The sequence below is a fragment of the Sparus aurata genome, chromosome 11, assembly GCF_900880675.1.
Source record: "Sparus aurata chromosome 11, fSpaAur1.1, whole genome shotgun sequence".
Taxonomy (NCBI): Eukaryota; Metazoa; Chordata; class Actinopteri; order Spariformes; family Sparidae; genus Sparus; species Sparus aurata.
Window position 1 is genome coordinate 1,753,364 of NC_044197.1, and position 16,136 is coordinate 1,769,499.

Consider the following 16,136-nt stretch of genomic DNA (forward strand, 5'->3'; position numbering starts at 1 on the left):
GTTATTTCCTCTCACACAGGTCCAGAACTACAAGCTACTCGGCTGTCGGCTGGATTCTTTGCGATGAGTTCAAGAGCAGCTTTTCGGCAGAAACACAGGCTGTGTGAGGCGACACAACAGCTGGCCTTTTCTGTCTGGGCAGATAAATTAGGGAAGAAGTGAGTGGGAAGTGAAAGTGGATGCAAATATAACACTGGAAAAAGAAAACAATTAGAGCTACAACTGATGACGGTTGTTTTCATAACAGATCAATTATTTCCTCAATTAATTATTATGTCCAAACAGCAGTAAATCCTCAAGCTGAAACTAGAGAATGTGGCTTAATTTTAAGGGTAATTTATGAACTGCTAAAATAGCCTCATGTTACTGTGGATGAGTCACGCGGTGGGTGGGCGGGCGGGGAGGAGAATGACTCCAGGTGTCTGAGCAGGTGATGCTTACGGGGTCTGAAGCCTGCTGGCTTTATTCAGACGGTGACATTGAGAGTGTTCTGGTTCTGTCTGACTGTCAGGTTATCTTATCTTAACGAGTGACTCCGTGTCCTCTGAGTGTCAGCGGAGGAGACGTCAGAGTTATAGCTAACGCAGGAGCGACGCAGTTATTTGTCAGTTTTTGTCATACAAGTGTGTGAAGCTCCGGCAGGCTCAGGTGTTTGTCATGTCAGAGGTTGTGGGTTTGAATCCGGATCTGATCGTCTGCAGCCGTGTGGCCTTTTCATCTGCTGCGACTCGACTCGCATCACATGTGTAAAAAAACGAACATAATAAACAGTTGAGAGGCTGTTTTCTGACTGACAGTCGAGGAGAAAATGGGTTTAACAACAACACACACTTCCACCCATTCTCATTCCTCAGCCACCCATACACACACACATCCTCACATTCAGCTCGACTCCCTGACAATAACCCTCTGTCTGCTGTCACGGCTCTTGTATGAATTCTGAATCCGCCCGTTCTCGACAAGGAGGACGCGTCTGATTATGTTCGCAATGAGAAACTTCAGGAAATGTTTCCCCTGATAAACTCCTGGTGTCATTCCAGCTGCATCAGCTGCACCATCGTTCATCCTGATTGGCCACAAACACCGGCTGCTCTCACAACCCCCGGGACCGACCCGGGGTACATCTGCTGAACTGACGCAATGCGCCATGGGTAATTAATTACCAGATTTGCTATGCATTCCAAAACAGAGACGTTACATAAACTACTGTGGGAAATTTGCGAGAGGAACTTTTCATGAAGGTTACAATGACATCATCACTGTGTTACAAAAGCGGAGGAGCAGAAAACAGAGTAATGGGCCGAACAAAAGAACCTATTGGGTCAACAAACACTTGGACTGGTATCTGATGCGGTTTTCTTTTGGGAACCACAGACCATGGAAACCATCAGATGATGGACTGAGTTCCATCACGATTTGTCTGGATCAGCTGAGCAGATGACAATCATTGATAAGTCAGAACTTAAGTGTGCATCACTCAGCCCATTCTCACTCACAACACATCGGATACAGCAGCCTGGTCAGAGGCCTTACGACTGTAAGTTTGATGTCCATAATAACATAATTAACATCCTTATCAGGGTGGTTGGATGGGTCACACACACGAGTTCCCCCGAGGAGAGTAGGGATCAAATCCTGTATGTGATCAGTGTGTCGAGTACCTCATCAGAAGGGTAATGAATACAGAACACGTGTGCTGGTGATAACTAACCCCATCCTTAACTTCTGGTGATGGAAATGCAAATGAAAAACCTTTAAATGTGTACCGAACTGAACTGAACCGATCGTGGTGGAAACACAGCTTCAGTGTCATGTTCAACTTGTTTATAACTTCTGTAGCTTGTGTAAGTTACCTGACTGAACGTATCTAAGGAACAAGAGTTATTTTAACCCAAAGCATTATCTCATAATACCAATTACTTTAAGAGCTTAAAACAAACCAGACTTCACAAAGTGGGAAAATGTGAGATCTGTTCTGATATGATATGATTTTTTGTTGATTTCTAACCGGACGTTGCATCTGTTTTTTTACTATATGTGCAAAACGAATGCTACAGGTGCAGGTAGAGCGATGAATGTTTGAACTCAAGACTTTTGAGTTTTACAAGTAAGGAAATGTAGAGAGAAACATAATAACCATATCTCTCTGTTGCTGCTTTGTCTAAGACAACTCAACATTCAGGAACTTTAACTGTAGCTTTCAATTCCATCATCAACAGGCTCTTCAGCAGATGTCTGATCTTCATGATATCTGCACTGAAACTCTGAATGAGACTGGCAGAATCACAGAAAACGTTCAGAGTGAACCTCGACTCAACAAGCACCCGCAGAGTTTGAGTTTATAGACGAGGGAAGCGAACAAAGAGCTGAGCTGTCTGCTCCTCTTTACTCTTTTCCTCTTTGTCTTTCAGCAGTCAAGTTATTGTGGATAATTACAATAAGTCTTACAATGCTGTACATCTCTCTCACACTCAGACTCTCCCTTCCCTCCCATCCTCCCTCTGCCTCCCTCTTACACTCTGACACCAGGATGGCAGCAGGCGCGCCACCCTCTGGGCTTCAGCCTTTATCACGTTGAGAGATGTCTGCCCGCGGGGCGACAGATGAAAGGAAGATGAAGGGGAAAACGAGGAGGAGGAGGGTGGAAAGAAGAAAGCGGGGCGGTTGTGGAACCATGCCGGGAAGGTTCTGTGGGTTCAACGGAGAAAAGAAGCTTCAAGAATGTCAATATGCCATAAAATACACGGTAATTAAAATGTAGTGTGAAGGTTTTTGAACTTGGGTTCAGAGCTCCTGCTGAGCAAATCCAGCCGCTCTGTGTGACTCAAACTCAACGGCTGCAAGTGATGAATGTTTGTCATTAATTATTGTCATTAGTTTAAAGATAGCGACGTCCTTCTTATCTTCTCTTCTCAGAGCCCAGTGGGACATCTGCAAGCTGCAAGACTTAACTGATTAATCGACAGAAAGAAAATTATTGATTTAATGTTTCAAGCGAAAATGTGAAACACTGTCTGGTTCCAGCGTCTGAAATGTGAAGATTTCCTGCTTCTCTTTGTCATTTGTGACAGTTAAAGACGAGTCTTTCTGTTTTGGACCGTTGGTTTGGACAAAAGAAGCAATTTGATGATGACAGTTTGGGCTCTGGAGAAATCTGCATAATCATCAGAACAATCGCAGAATTTAAGTCATTGTTACAGCTTCATCTTCAAAAGCTCGGTGTGAAGAAAAACCAAAGAAATTACATTCATATATTCAAATTAACACATTTAAAAAATTGAAGGCATTAATTGTTTGGCATTTTTGTTTGACGAATACGAATTTATCCAACATCAATAACTTTCTGAAGAATAAGAGTCTGCATTAATTTAGAATTAAGTTTTCATATCTCACATCAAATGTCCTGTCAGTAAATGTTCTGGCACTTTCTATCACTTTATTGATCTTCTTCAGCCGATAGGATTTGCTTAGTGGTGGAGTTATTTCTAGGACTTCTTGTCTCACGTTGGTTTTAAAAGTTGAGCTTCAGAGTTTATTTTCAACCTTTATAAAGATCACGTAACTAAAAGCTTCAGAACAGATCCAAGTTGACCTCAAGGTGAGACGGTTTCATCAAATACCGACAGAAATGTGTGCAACGACATCGTAGGAAACACTTATCAACTATCAAACATAAAAGCCAAGAGGAATTGACATCATTGTTTTCTGATCAATGCAGCAGAATCAGGGTTTTTCCTGTATTTAGAGACTTTGAAAGTCTGTCTGGTTAAAGTTCTCAGCCAAAGATCATTCATGAGGATGGAGGACAGAAATCTAATCAACCTTTCAGTAAATGTAAGGACCTGATTGGAATAATAAGAGACTTGGATCAGGGACAAAAAGCCTCCCTCCCCAATCAAAACATTTTTTCTACTGGCGATCTATTTGTCTCCGATCTTTATGGTGTTCAATCGAGACAAATCAGTACAAATATCCAGAGTAACTCAACTTTATGAGACAGGGTTATTTAAATTTGAGCTCCATCGCTGATAATCAATCACTGCTTCAGCGGCGTCCTCACAGCTGAGAGCATTAAATACTCTCCGTCAGCCTCTCCTTCCTCTGCATGTCTGGTTTATTGATAGACTAACAGGAAGCCGGCAGAAATGACGTCCATTTTTCTCGGAGCAGTCCATTAATAGGTCTCTGCATTGTCAGATAGTGCTGAGCAGCCACAGCGGGCTGATTTTCTGAGCTCTTGATAAGCAGCAGCTGCAGTGATTTCAGCAGAACAGTCGTACCGGGTCACAAGTTACTGCACCACTTAACAGGAACGGAATATCGATTCAGACCGAGGAGCAGAAAAATATAACTGCTCCGGAGAGAGAGAACGAAGACGTAACTGCAGATAAGGCAAACTTTACATGAACTCATACGACTCCAAATGCATTTTTATAAACTATTATTCATCTGTTTCAGATGTTTCTCCAGATTTTTGACTATATGATTTGGTAAAGCTCCTCCACCACTGCATCAAGCTGATGTGAAGAGGTTAGTTAGCGTAGCGTCTTACCTGGCTGAGCTCTGAGGCCATCTCATTGGTCTCCTTGATAATATTCAACCTTAAACTGAACCAGCTGACCGACCGTCTGCAGGCCAGAGACGTCCTGTCCCTGCCGGCCTCTTCATTGGTCAGCAGCACCGGTGGACACGCCATCACAAACACAACAAACCACAAGACCGCACGCTCCCAGAGCAGCTCCGGCAGAACTGTGGTCCATTTCCACTGAACCCAACACTTTTAACAACTCCTAATCCATAAAGAAGATTTGCTTGTTTGCTTTTAATTGGCTGGATTTTGCCCTCCATTAGCTTCATGTGGGTTGTTTTTTCTTTTTAATCCCTTCTGAGTTTGTTAAATCTCTCTCACCTATCAAGAATTCCTCGCACCAGTTTGCTTTGACACCATTTCTCTGCCAAAAGACAAGATTACCCAGAGCTGCTGAGCTTTTCAAAGCCCTGTAAGGAGGAGGAGCATTCAGGGGTTAAAGCCCTAGAAGGGAAAGTGAAATTTCTTTTTGTTCCCTCACTCTCAGCCCGGGTACCTCAGGGTTATCAATATTTCACGAGGTTGAGAGCGAGGGAGGGAGAGCGGCACGCTCAGTCAACTGTGGCCGGAGGAGGAGGCGAGGAAGGAAGAGGGAGGAGGAGGAGGAGGAGGAGGGAAGGAACAAAATCTCTCCATCATCCTGAGAGCCCACTGCCTCCACCAGGCACCGTTATGACTTACAGCCAATATAGTGTACGATTAAAAGAGAGCAAGAAAAAAGGACGAGAGTCAATGAGATCGATAAAAAGAAACAAGAGTCTGAGAGAAAATGAACGAAGCTAATGAGCAAAAGAAAGAAAGAAAGAAGCAGAAGAGAAAAGCTGAGCAGGGAGAATAGAAAAGTGAAGATTGAACTTATTAAACACCACTGCAGGTGGTCGGGTTTGTCACTGTATGATTTATATCTTACATTAAACTCCTCCTCTGTAGACAGACTGCCACATAGTTCTCATACTCTGAGCTGCTAAAGTGGCTGTTAGCTCCACAAGCAACCATATAGGGCACATCTATATCTATAAACTGCCGCCTTCAAACAGGAATGTGTGTCTTTATTTATTGTTTTGTCTGACCAACAGTCAGAAACCTAAATTATTCAGTCCACACGATGAAACAGATCGAAATCTGAACAACCACTGCCTGTTGACCGAGAGAAAGAAACTGAGTGAGTATGTTTGAGGAATCAAAGCTGCAGGACATGATGGTGTAATTATACTCTCTACAAAGTTTGTGTGATGCAAACGAAAAGGTGAGAAACTACTTTACAAACGCCACGTATCTCAGAACAGCAGCTGTTTTCAGCCGGCGGCGGTTGTCTGGGAGTTTGAGGGTTAATGTGCTTGATCAACTATCAGAATTGGTGCACATCGCTTTTGTGTTAGTCCAACACCATAAAAAACAGAGAACCTGATATGTTGACGTCAGCTGGTTTCTCAAGAACTTGTCCTCCTTTTTAAACTTTGTGTGAGTGACGGTTTGCTGTGCGTGACCGTGTTATTCTTCCTGTGGGCCTCAGTCAATGTTTACCATACAGAAGCTTTCACTCCCGTCCCTGTGTTCTGGCATCGCTGGATGATTAACGAGCAGCAAAGACAGAAAAGAGTCCGGCTCGCCTCCTTTAATTCACTCTACTTCACTCAGCTTTACTTGGAGCTACTTGTCAGTTTTAAATCATTCATAAAACTACGTTTATTGTCATGTTTTGGTGTGCCGTTGTGCAGAAAGCTTGAGTTAGGTTTTCATTTAAAGATATCCGTCTCTGTGACTTCTGTGTCCATCTCAAGACAAAGACGGTGGAAGGGGGAAAATTTATTTATGATGCTTACAAGATCACAAGAGTGAGAACAGAAACACTCGGTGTCGCTTGACCGTTAAAAACCTGCCATGTTTTAAACTGTGGTTAATAGTGAAATCAGTTAATCGCTGCAACGTTACTCTGAATATAGCCAAGAAAAACAGTTGGTTTTTTTTTATTGTAAGTATTTATGCAGAAGAAATTCTCCCAGAGGAATAACGACATCAGGAAACCTGCTTGCATTTCATTTCCATGAAATTTGAGCGAGCACGCCAGTGAAGAAATGCCTCTAAATCCATGAGGAAGCAATTTGGGATGGAAGCAGATGCCACCTGATACGAGCCGATCACGTCGTGCTGGGATCCAGACGGGCTGATGTCAGCACAGAGCCTCGATAAAGATTCTGGATTTAATAGAGAGTCAGGAACACACAGGCTTTTGTTTCTGCTGCTGTTGGAGCTGTGAATGGCAGCACTAATCCTGCTTCTCACACTGCAGCGGGACACATGAGCACACACACACAAGCTGATTTTAAACAGCCTCACCAGCAAACGTAGCTTCATGTACTGTACAGTTTTTATACATTGGAGTGTTGCCATGTGGTTGCAGTGCAGGAGTGAAACAGCGAGGTGTTACTGTCTCGCTCAAGGATACCTTGGCACACATAACAGCGGGGGGCCAGAACACAGCTGCGTCCTCCAGCTGCGGGACGACTTCTCTGACAACCGGCCGTCTGAACATGGTTCTGTGATCCGGAGTTTGGATGCATAAACTTTAAACGCAAAGATGGTTCAAAATCACCTCAGAGCTCTCTACCTTCAGGGACAAATAAGCAAATACGCATAGAGAACACAAAAAAGGATGGTGAAGGTCAAAAGATAACTAAAGTATGCATACTTTGTATAACTGGTGGATTCCATTTGGGTTTTTTGAAACCACTGGAAGAAAAATGACCTCATGTAAAAAAGAAAAGAAAGAAAGAAGGTAACATTTTGGATCAGGTGTTTTTCAGTGCCAACATAAAGCCTGAGAATAAAGCCTTTATTGTTCGACTGTATAAAGAGGTCAAAAACTCCTGTAACACTATTATATAAAACAAGTTTATTATTTCACCAACACCTTTTGGCTCCAAGCTTGTGCAGCACCAACTAATAAAGCTGTTCTATAAACAGTAATACGAGTATATAAGTGTTGCTGGAGTTCTGAGTTCTTTAGACTTCACCAGGCACCTTGAAAGTGGGTGAAAATATGTCAGAAACGCTTTATTCTGCTTCTACAGCGATCTACTGTTTACATGAGTTCCAGCTAAAATAAAAGGTTAAACATTTCTTCGGGGAAAAATTTAACTTTCAGGATTTCATCAGAATATAATGCTAAAACTCAAACATCTGACCAAGGTTTTTGAATCTATTACGTATCAGTTGAAATCTAAGAAGTTTTGCAACTTAAAATCATTATAAGAATTCATATTAATATTATATTTGCAATATTTTTCACAATATGGAATATCGAACAGCTGTTACGGCGTCTTTGGGATTTTATTTTGAAAAGGAAAATGCATGCTGAGCCTAACCGGGCTGGCGGATGAACTGCTAAATGGGATGATGAAGAATGCAAGCTCGCCAGTTTGGCAATAACTTGGTTTAAAAGCGGGAGATAAAGGCGAGTCAAGGGATTGGACTGAGGCTACATGTCATCTTTGCTATAAGACAATAATATCGTCTATATTTGGGCAGGACAATATGGTGATATAATATATTGGATATCACCCAAGCCTGCAGCAAGAGGGTTTGTTGTGGACAGAAATTCATCTCCAAAGAGACCTCAAGATATTAGGGGTACCCGGTTTATCCTACGTTCATCCACAGCATCGTAGTAGGATCATTTATCACCGCGGAGACACGTCTTCATTCTGTAGTTAAATCTAAACTATAAACAGTTAAAGCTCGCCCGTCCAGCACAACCTCAGTCCCCTCAGAGGCATTACAAACCCGGCCAGCAGACTCATAAGCCTGCTGTACTAATGAGTCTTACAGAGCAGAACAGAGCTGTTTTATTGTTTTGGTCTTTGTGTTTAAGAAGAACCGCCTGCAGCCATTTAATTGTCGCTCATCCCCTCCGTCCTTTGTGTTCGCCTCTTTGCTCCCTACACCCTTTCATGGAAACAACAGTTACAAACAGAAAGCAGCGTCTGACCAGCTTCACTTCAGCAGAATGACCTAGACGCTAAACACTGGGCGCTATCTGTTTGACCTTTGACCCTAACCTCATTTTCTCTTTACCATCTCTCTCACAGCAGAGGTCAAGTGGTGGAGACCTGCTCCCCGTTTGGTCTCTAAACGCCACCTATCCTCCATCTCGCTCAGTCCATCAGAGCAGCCTGACGGAGTCCTGATGGAGCAGTGATCTCTGACCTCTGAGGCTATATGCTATCTGACCGAGAAGCTAATCAGAGGACGCGTGACCTAACAGGGCTTTCAGAACAACAAAAGAACAGACGATGATCACGTGACCCAGTTGTTGACGTGCCTCTATGTGGCGTTACATTCGGCATGGATCGTCTGTTTTCATCCTATAAAGGAGATTTTTATCGGCGCGGTCATCCATCCATCTGTCCAACAATTCCTGCCCAAAGTAAGTCGGAATTTATGATTATTTATAATTATCTATATGTTGACTGACCTTTTCTTATTTGTGAACGAAGTCATTTAAAGTTAAAAGGACACCTGATGATAAAATCATAGAAGATAAAAGAAGACAGAAGATACTCGCCGTCGCTGACAAGCCGCCATGACACGAGTCAACATCTAAAACATCACAAGACGGAACTTTTGATAAATTACAGTGTTTTCAGTTCAGTGAATTTGGTGTATGTCGACCAAATCCATAGAAAATGCTCCAGATTGCCGATAAAAACAATAAGCTTCACCTCATTTTGGACCATTATTATATCTGTGTAGCAAGACTTTGAAAGTAGGAGCAGATAATAAATAGACCACACGAAACGTTTAATGATAAAATTGTCTACCATTAGATCTGGGGAAATTAATTTAGTTAGTTTCGGTGCTCTCCACATTAATTTTGCATTCATTTGTCTGAGCTGCTGCACCGTAGCCTTACAACAGGGAAAACCTTGAAACTGTCTGCAATTAGTATTCTGTTGTTGAGCAAATCCATTAATTTTGTTCCAGCAACAACCATCGACTACATTACCTTGAAATTCGGTCTGAATATTCCTGAACCCCAGAAGCTGAATCCCATCGTATTAAGTGAGCTCCCCTGACCTTTCCTTAAGTGCCATCATCGGGCTTAAATGTCTGATGCACCAACACTCTGATGAATGATAATTTATCTTCAACACTAACAGCCTCATCTCCATGAAAGCTTCTTCAGACATTAATGGACTCCAGAGGATGATTTAGCCGACTGTCCTGACCTTTTGGACACAATACCCACTTCAAAACCAGAAATATAACAATCTAAAAGGCCGTGAAAGATCCTGCTCTCCAGAGGATGAAACCGTTTTAATGACCCCATTTCATTTCCTCCAGCACCACCCTTGAGACACATTTTTACATTTTTTTGACTACCAAGGATCTGAGAGTGGCTAATTCAGGAGTGTTCATTTCATTCAGATCAACCCTGCAGCCTCTAGGGCCCGAGGTTTCAGACTGTCGGTCATGTCTTTAATCCGTCCAGCCGACTGTATTGGTTGCCAACTGTGGGCATCCGGCCACAAAGAGAGATTTACAGAAACAAAACGTGCCAGAGGACAGCCCCTCTGAACAAACACAAACACAGCGAGCCCAGGCAGAACTGCTGCGTGCAGACAAAAAAAAATATGCAGCTGTCAATCAGCATCTCAGTTTGTCTGCTTGGACGGGATCATCCGTCCACAAAAAGCCACAGAGCAACACTGCCATTTCTATTCCAAAGGGTGACAGTGACAGAGTAGAGAGAGAACTACAACAGAGAAACTACAACAGCCTCGTATTGTTTTGTGAGCTTGCTGCATGAAAGGACATCGTAACAAGAAGCCACAACAAGAGGCTGCTCTCAGTAACTTCCATCTACTGTTCCAGATCTGTTTGTGTTTGAACATCCTGTGAGTGCCAACAGTGAGCTGTTGTTGGCTGTGAAGATCAATATAGCTTTACCCACAAGTAAAAGTCCTGTTGCTGTTTACGTCTACAATACAAGATAAAAGTGAGCTGAAGCGTGTTGAAGAAGTCTTGATGACCACATATACGGTCTGAGGGTTCGTCTAGTGTTAGCGATATACATATAAACATATGATACCGTGTCTGCATCAGCGACCAGATCACAGTGATGTCAATGTTTCCTATTTGGGATTCCTCTCTGACCACAAAAGACAAAGCGATACACTGCGTCAACGCCCTGTTTCTATTTCATTCCTGCTGCTGTAATTTGCCTTTTGTTTAGCTAGCTAGCTAACTTTATTTCTAGGCTGAACAAAGCTAAGTTACGAACATATGGTGCAGAGGTGAAGACGGGACTGGGATGTATGTTGGTGATGATGGGAGACAGTTTTCTCTAATTGGTGACAGTTGGAGGTTGCCGTCTACGTAACAATTGGAAACGACCCCCCAAAAATGATGTCATCATCCTTTAAGATATTTCACTGTGGCCAATTTGGCAGACATCACCTAACCCAACATACAGTCAGGACCCTGCATTAAGCTAGATAAAGACAGTTAGCAGCATCCAGTATTACACTGTTAAACCCGTATCTGTAGATAGAACAGGTGTGTTGAAGTCCTCCAGCAAATCCAGGTCATCTCTCTCTGCCCGGTGTCCTCATTCGAGGCCTACTTCGTCTCCACACGGAGCTATTTAAACACCGTAAATACTGGATGTAGAACACGGTGTTGGAGCATCTCTGCACTCAGATCCTTGTTTCCTGATTTCTCCTGGAGGCTTCAGAGTGTGAGGAAGAAGCTCGGGGGAGAGAGGTTATCTGAGGCTGAATGCTAAAACTAACACCACCATACGTTACTCTCCCCACCCTCTCTCGGGGGGGGTGAGGAGGTTGAAGGGGGAGAACAGTGTTTGCTGACTCAACGGTTCTCCAGGTTCTCCATCTACAGCCCCGAGACCCTGAAGGCATGAAAGCTACGTGCAGGACGGAGCTGCAACCACTGATAGATTAGCCAACTATTTTCATAATCGATGAATCAGTTTGAGTAATATCTTAAGAAACAACAGGCAAAATTCTCGAATGGTTACTCAGAGGACTGTGGCGTCATTTCCTGACCGCCACCAGAGAGAAACTGGAGAGGTCTGTTGAAACCATCTGTGTGCGTGAGAGAGAGTGTGTTGGTGAGCTTTATTTCCTGATATCAGCTGATAAACCGAATGAGTGACTGTTCGAGTGTGTTTGAACAATGACTCTGTCAAAAAAGCTAAGTAAGAAGAATGCAGGTTTTTCCAGCCCACATTCTTTCGTTCACCCTTCACAGAATCGATCTCTCCGAGTCAAATTCTCCCCGTGCGACCTCTGACCCCTGTGAGCCGCAGAGGAATCCCTCAGCTCCACTCTTGAACAACAAACTGATTCTTACCTGGAGTCCCCTGCGCCTCAAAATACTCGAGTCATCCATGATTCTGTGTGCTCGGCGAACTCTTCCTTTTTTGGTTTTCTTTTAACAAAGCTACAAAGTTCAGGCACTTTCTAAGACGTCTGTCCACACGGAGGAGGTTACATTACAGCCTCCTCGCTCCTCCTTTCTTTGTCCACCAACTGTCAACAAACGGCCATTCCAACGCTGATCGAGTTTCCAAGCTAGTTATCCGATATTTGAGAGAATGTCCTATTTTTAAAAACAGCACTCTGCTCGTTGCCAGGTCTGTAAAAAGATCTTAAAGTCCTGTTTTTGTCAAATGAGAGCTGGTTCACTTCAAAAAAGGGAGATGATGTCAAAACAAGTGAGAGTTTCTAACCAACGTGGCTCCGAAATATTAACACAGGGCTTCAAGGAATCTCCCTAAAATGTTCAAAAAGACAAACAAGTCGACATCCTAGAGAAGGAAATCAAATCTGGTGCCGTCATCTGACTTGGCTCCAGATCAGAGCATCACTCCTCCGTTTCCCCTCCGTTATCTCTTTTGTATATTCCAGCTGCTTGCAGAGGAAGGTGCGGTCTGGATGTAAACGTCTGAGGACCGTCCTCTCCTCTGTCGTCGTCAGAGCACGTGCTGTTCCCTAGCTCGGCCTCCGTCGGCTGCTCTTCCATTCATCCGTTCAGCGCTGGACACACCCCTCTGTGCACGCCAGCAGCAGCTCGGCTCTTCCTCTCCGTTTTCTAACCCTCCGTTCTCGTTCTCTCCTGGTTCAGTGTGCCCTCCCACCCTTAAGGCACTAGTCCAGGGGAGACTCCACTGCTTCCATTATTCATGGGTGAATCGCTATAGAAATTAATGATGACAACGGGGCCTCAGGGGGTGGAGAGGAGGACTGAAGGGAGGCAAAACATAAATGTGGAAGGCACCAGCTTGCTACCCTCTGGCTTAATTAGAGCCACCACGCTGTCCTGAAATCTGTGCGAAAACCCGCGCAGGCTTACAAGAGTTTCTTTCACTCGGGGTGTCAGTCGGGACAGAGTGCGTTCTTTCAATCACTTTATCTGTTTGGGATCAGAAGAAAAAAAGGGAAGAGAATCCAAAATAACAATGACACACACTGCCCACGCTTAAAGCCGCCGGACTCGCCCGGCGACAGAGAGAGTCGACAGAAAACAAGAGCTTGTTTGTTTGCTAGCGGCGGTCCACTGAGCGAAGAGGAACCTCGCATCCATCTCCATGCCAACCGGCCGGGCCAGAGTCCATCTGGTTAAAGCCGACAGAAGCTCGGGGTCTTCCACACACAACTCCACATGCAAGTCTGTCACACACACACACAGTCATCTCTCCATCTCCTGCGTCCTCTCCTGCGTCCTCTCCTGCATCGCTCTGTCTTTGGTGTTGTTCCAGAAGGCTGCAGAAGGAGGAGACCGGGCACAAGAGGAGGAACGAGGGAGGAGGGACGAGTGGAGGAACTGTTTTCCTCCCTCTCAGAGAAGCACAGATGAGTCCTCTCCGTCTCTCCTGTTGTTGCTTTCTTTGCTCTCTCTTATGTGTCAGTATGCTCACATGCTCTGACTCCTCCCCCGTTCTTTCATCACACGCTCTCCCTCACTCTACCCCTCTCTCTCTCTCTCTCTCTCTGCGGAGGCGGCCAATCAGGCGCGAGCAGCAGACAGAGGCTTCACTTGCGATGAATGGAGGGAGGACGAGTGCTCCGCCTCCCTGCTCTGCACTGTGTGTCCGCTGCCACAGCCTCGCTCATTCTAATCAAAACAAGAGGGTGTGTTCACAGTGCACACACACACAGACACACACAGACACACACACACACACACACACACGTATATGTGCTTCATGTTTTATTATCGTGTATGGATGAATTAATCATGAGCGCACTGATCAGAGGCTTTGGATGATGATTACTTATTCAACACTGTGAATTCAAACACAGGCTGGTCTCCTTATTCAACATCCACTGGCTCCAAATGTGACAATGGCCAAAAGTATGTGGACACACAAACATTACACCTTCATGTGATCATTGAACATGTGACTGGAACAACGTGTTCATTAGCATGCTGCTCTAACGATCTTTCATCTTAAGTTGAACCTGCAGCGGGGATTTGATCCCAGAGCGTCAGAGAGGTCCAACACTGATGTTGGTGATCAGGTCTGACTCACACCCGCTGTTCCAGTTCATTAAAGGTGTTTCAGGTTTTCTCTACCATTGCAAGGCTTATTCAAAGAAAGAAAAAACACCATGCAGGTTGACTGTGAAAGCAGGTTCTTATGACTCCTATATGTACGCTTCTTGTTAGTATCCATAGTGATTTCTACAGCAGAAAAGGATGAAATCAGATGATGTAGAATAAAGAGAAGAGGACACGCAGTGAACTTTAATCCTGCAGACCGCTGCTCGCATCCCGTGTGAAACCAAAAGTCAACGTTGAGTTTCTGAAATTTGCTTTATGATGTTTTTCTAAACGTAACCAAACCGTGAGGGTAAAACAAAGGCCTGGTACACCTGGTGGTGGGACACTGCAACAGCTTTTGGAAATGATGATATATGGTTTTATCATTAAGCTTTTAAGGTGTTTATTTATTAAGTGCTCTTACGTTTCCAACGTTTTTATACACAGACACAATACTAAAAAAGGTATAAAATGATGTGAAACTGCGTATTTCTTTGTTGAAAAACACAACCAATGCACCTAAACATTCCACAGAATCCATTCTTTACAAATCTCATGTGCACACAAATACACCATCATGTAGAAACAGGCAAAAAAAAAAAACGCAAACTGTTTACACAAAGTTGAAGGAACACTGGTGTCTAAAATAATTGCATGTAGCAGCATTTAAATTGTGCTTTTTTGGTCCAAGGAGTCCAAAAATAGAGACAGAAAAACAGAGTTGCATGTGTGAATTGATGTAGAGAGTTAGCTGCAGAACTGATTCCTGAAAATTTGTTTTTCCAGTTTCATCAGTTTGAAGCTGAATGAATAGAGACGTGGTGACAGATAATATATAACAGCCCTGTGTTGGAAATGAGGACACTATTTTTAACTGGCGAACCTCCTCTGCAATAAACAGCCACAGGAAGAAAAAAAAAAAAGAGAGAGAATGAGGACAGAAAAACAGAGACGGATGGAAACGGAGGCAGAGATTTGGATGTGTGGACGGAAGAGAAGGCAGAGTGGCTGGTGTCCTCCTACGCTCCTCTGAGAGCGATGTACTGATGACTCACAAAGACATGAGAGACTGTTAATGAGGAGGGACGGGTGGGCTGGATACCAAGGAGAAGAAAATAGATCTGTAACAGTCGCGGAAGAGAAGAAAGATGCTGCATAAACACAACATATAGCGAGTGTACAGACGGATCAGAGGGTTCAGGATCTCTGTGAGCAGAAAGCAGAGTAACGCTGGCGAGGCCCCTCCTCTCTCCGTCGGGCCCCCGGCTCCTGGTCAGAGCCTCTGTGTTAATGAGAGCAAAGGCCAAAGGGGCCACACAGAGGAATGTTCACACAGCCACAATGAGACTGACCGACAGCAGCTTACAGGCCGACGGGGGCGACGGGCTGGTTTTTAGACCGTCTGGATCTATAAACACACAGAGGCCCCGATGAGAAGCCGGTCCGTCGGCTCTGAGATATCTGCCACGTATTCGTTTTATCTTCATCAGCGTCCTGAAGACATTATATCCATATGTATTAAAGATAAAGTCAGGAAGGAGATGATGATGAAACTATTTTGACACGTTCTCCTCTCTGACAGTAAACTGAATATTGTTGGGTTGTGGACAAAACAAGACGTTAGACGACGTCAGCTCAGGCTTTGGAAAACACTGATCAGCATTTTATAGACCAACCAACCGATCGATTAATCAAGAAAATGATGGACAGATTAATTTGACAATGAAAACAATCATTAGTTGCAGCCCTAATCCATATGTAACAAAGGTGAAGCTTTTATTTAGTTAGGGTTAATTGCTGAACTGTCAACCATTAAAGTATTGTGTTAATCGATTAATCAGTCTGATTCCAGCTGCTTAAATGTGAATATTTTCTTGTTTCTTTCCTCTTTGACAGCAAAGTGAATATATTTATGTGAGGACGTCATCTGGACCAAATAACTGATCAACTACTTGAGAAACTAATAGACAAAGAAAACTTA

At 43.8% G+C, this 16,136-nt stretch overlaps 1 protein-coding gene across 8 annotated transcripts in view; it reads right to left on the minus strand.

Annotated features, from left to right (window-relative positions):
* The window catches only part of mast2 (microtubule associated serine/threonine kinase 2), a 159,939-nt gene that overhangs the window by 79,457 nt on the left and 64,346 nt on the right, over nt 1-16,136 (minus strand). The window contains exon 1 of one of the 8 annotated variants that reach the window (XM_030432471.1): nt 11,963-13,559. The exons of the other annotated variants lie outside the window; for them this stretch is intronic. Coding sequence (XP_030288331.1) covers nt 11,963-12,001 — 39 coding nt within the window. The 5' untranslated portion in view covers nt 12,002-13,559. Of the gene's footprint in view, nt 1-11,962; nt 13,560-16,136 lie in introns of those variants that run through there. 8 annotated transcript variants of the gene reach the window in all.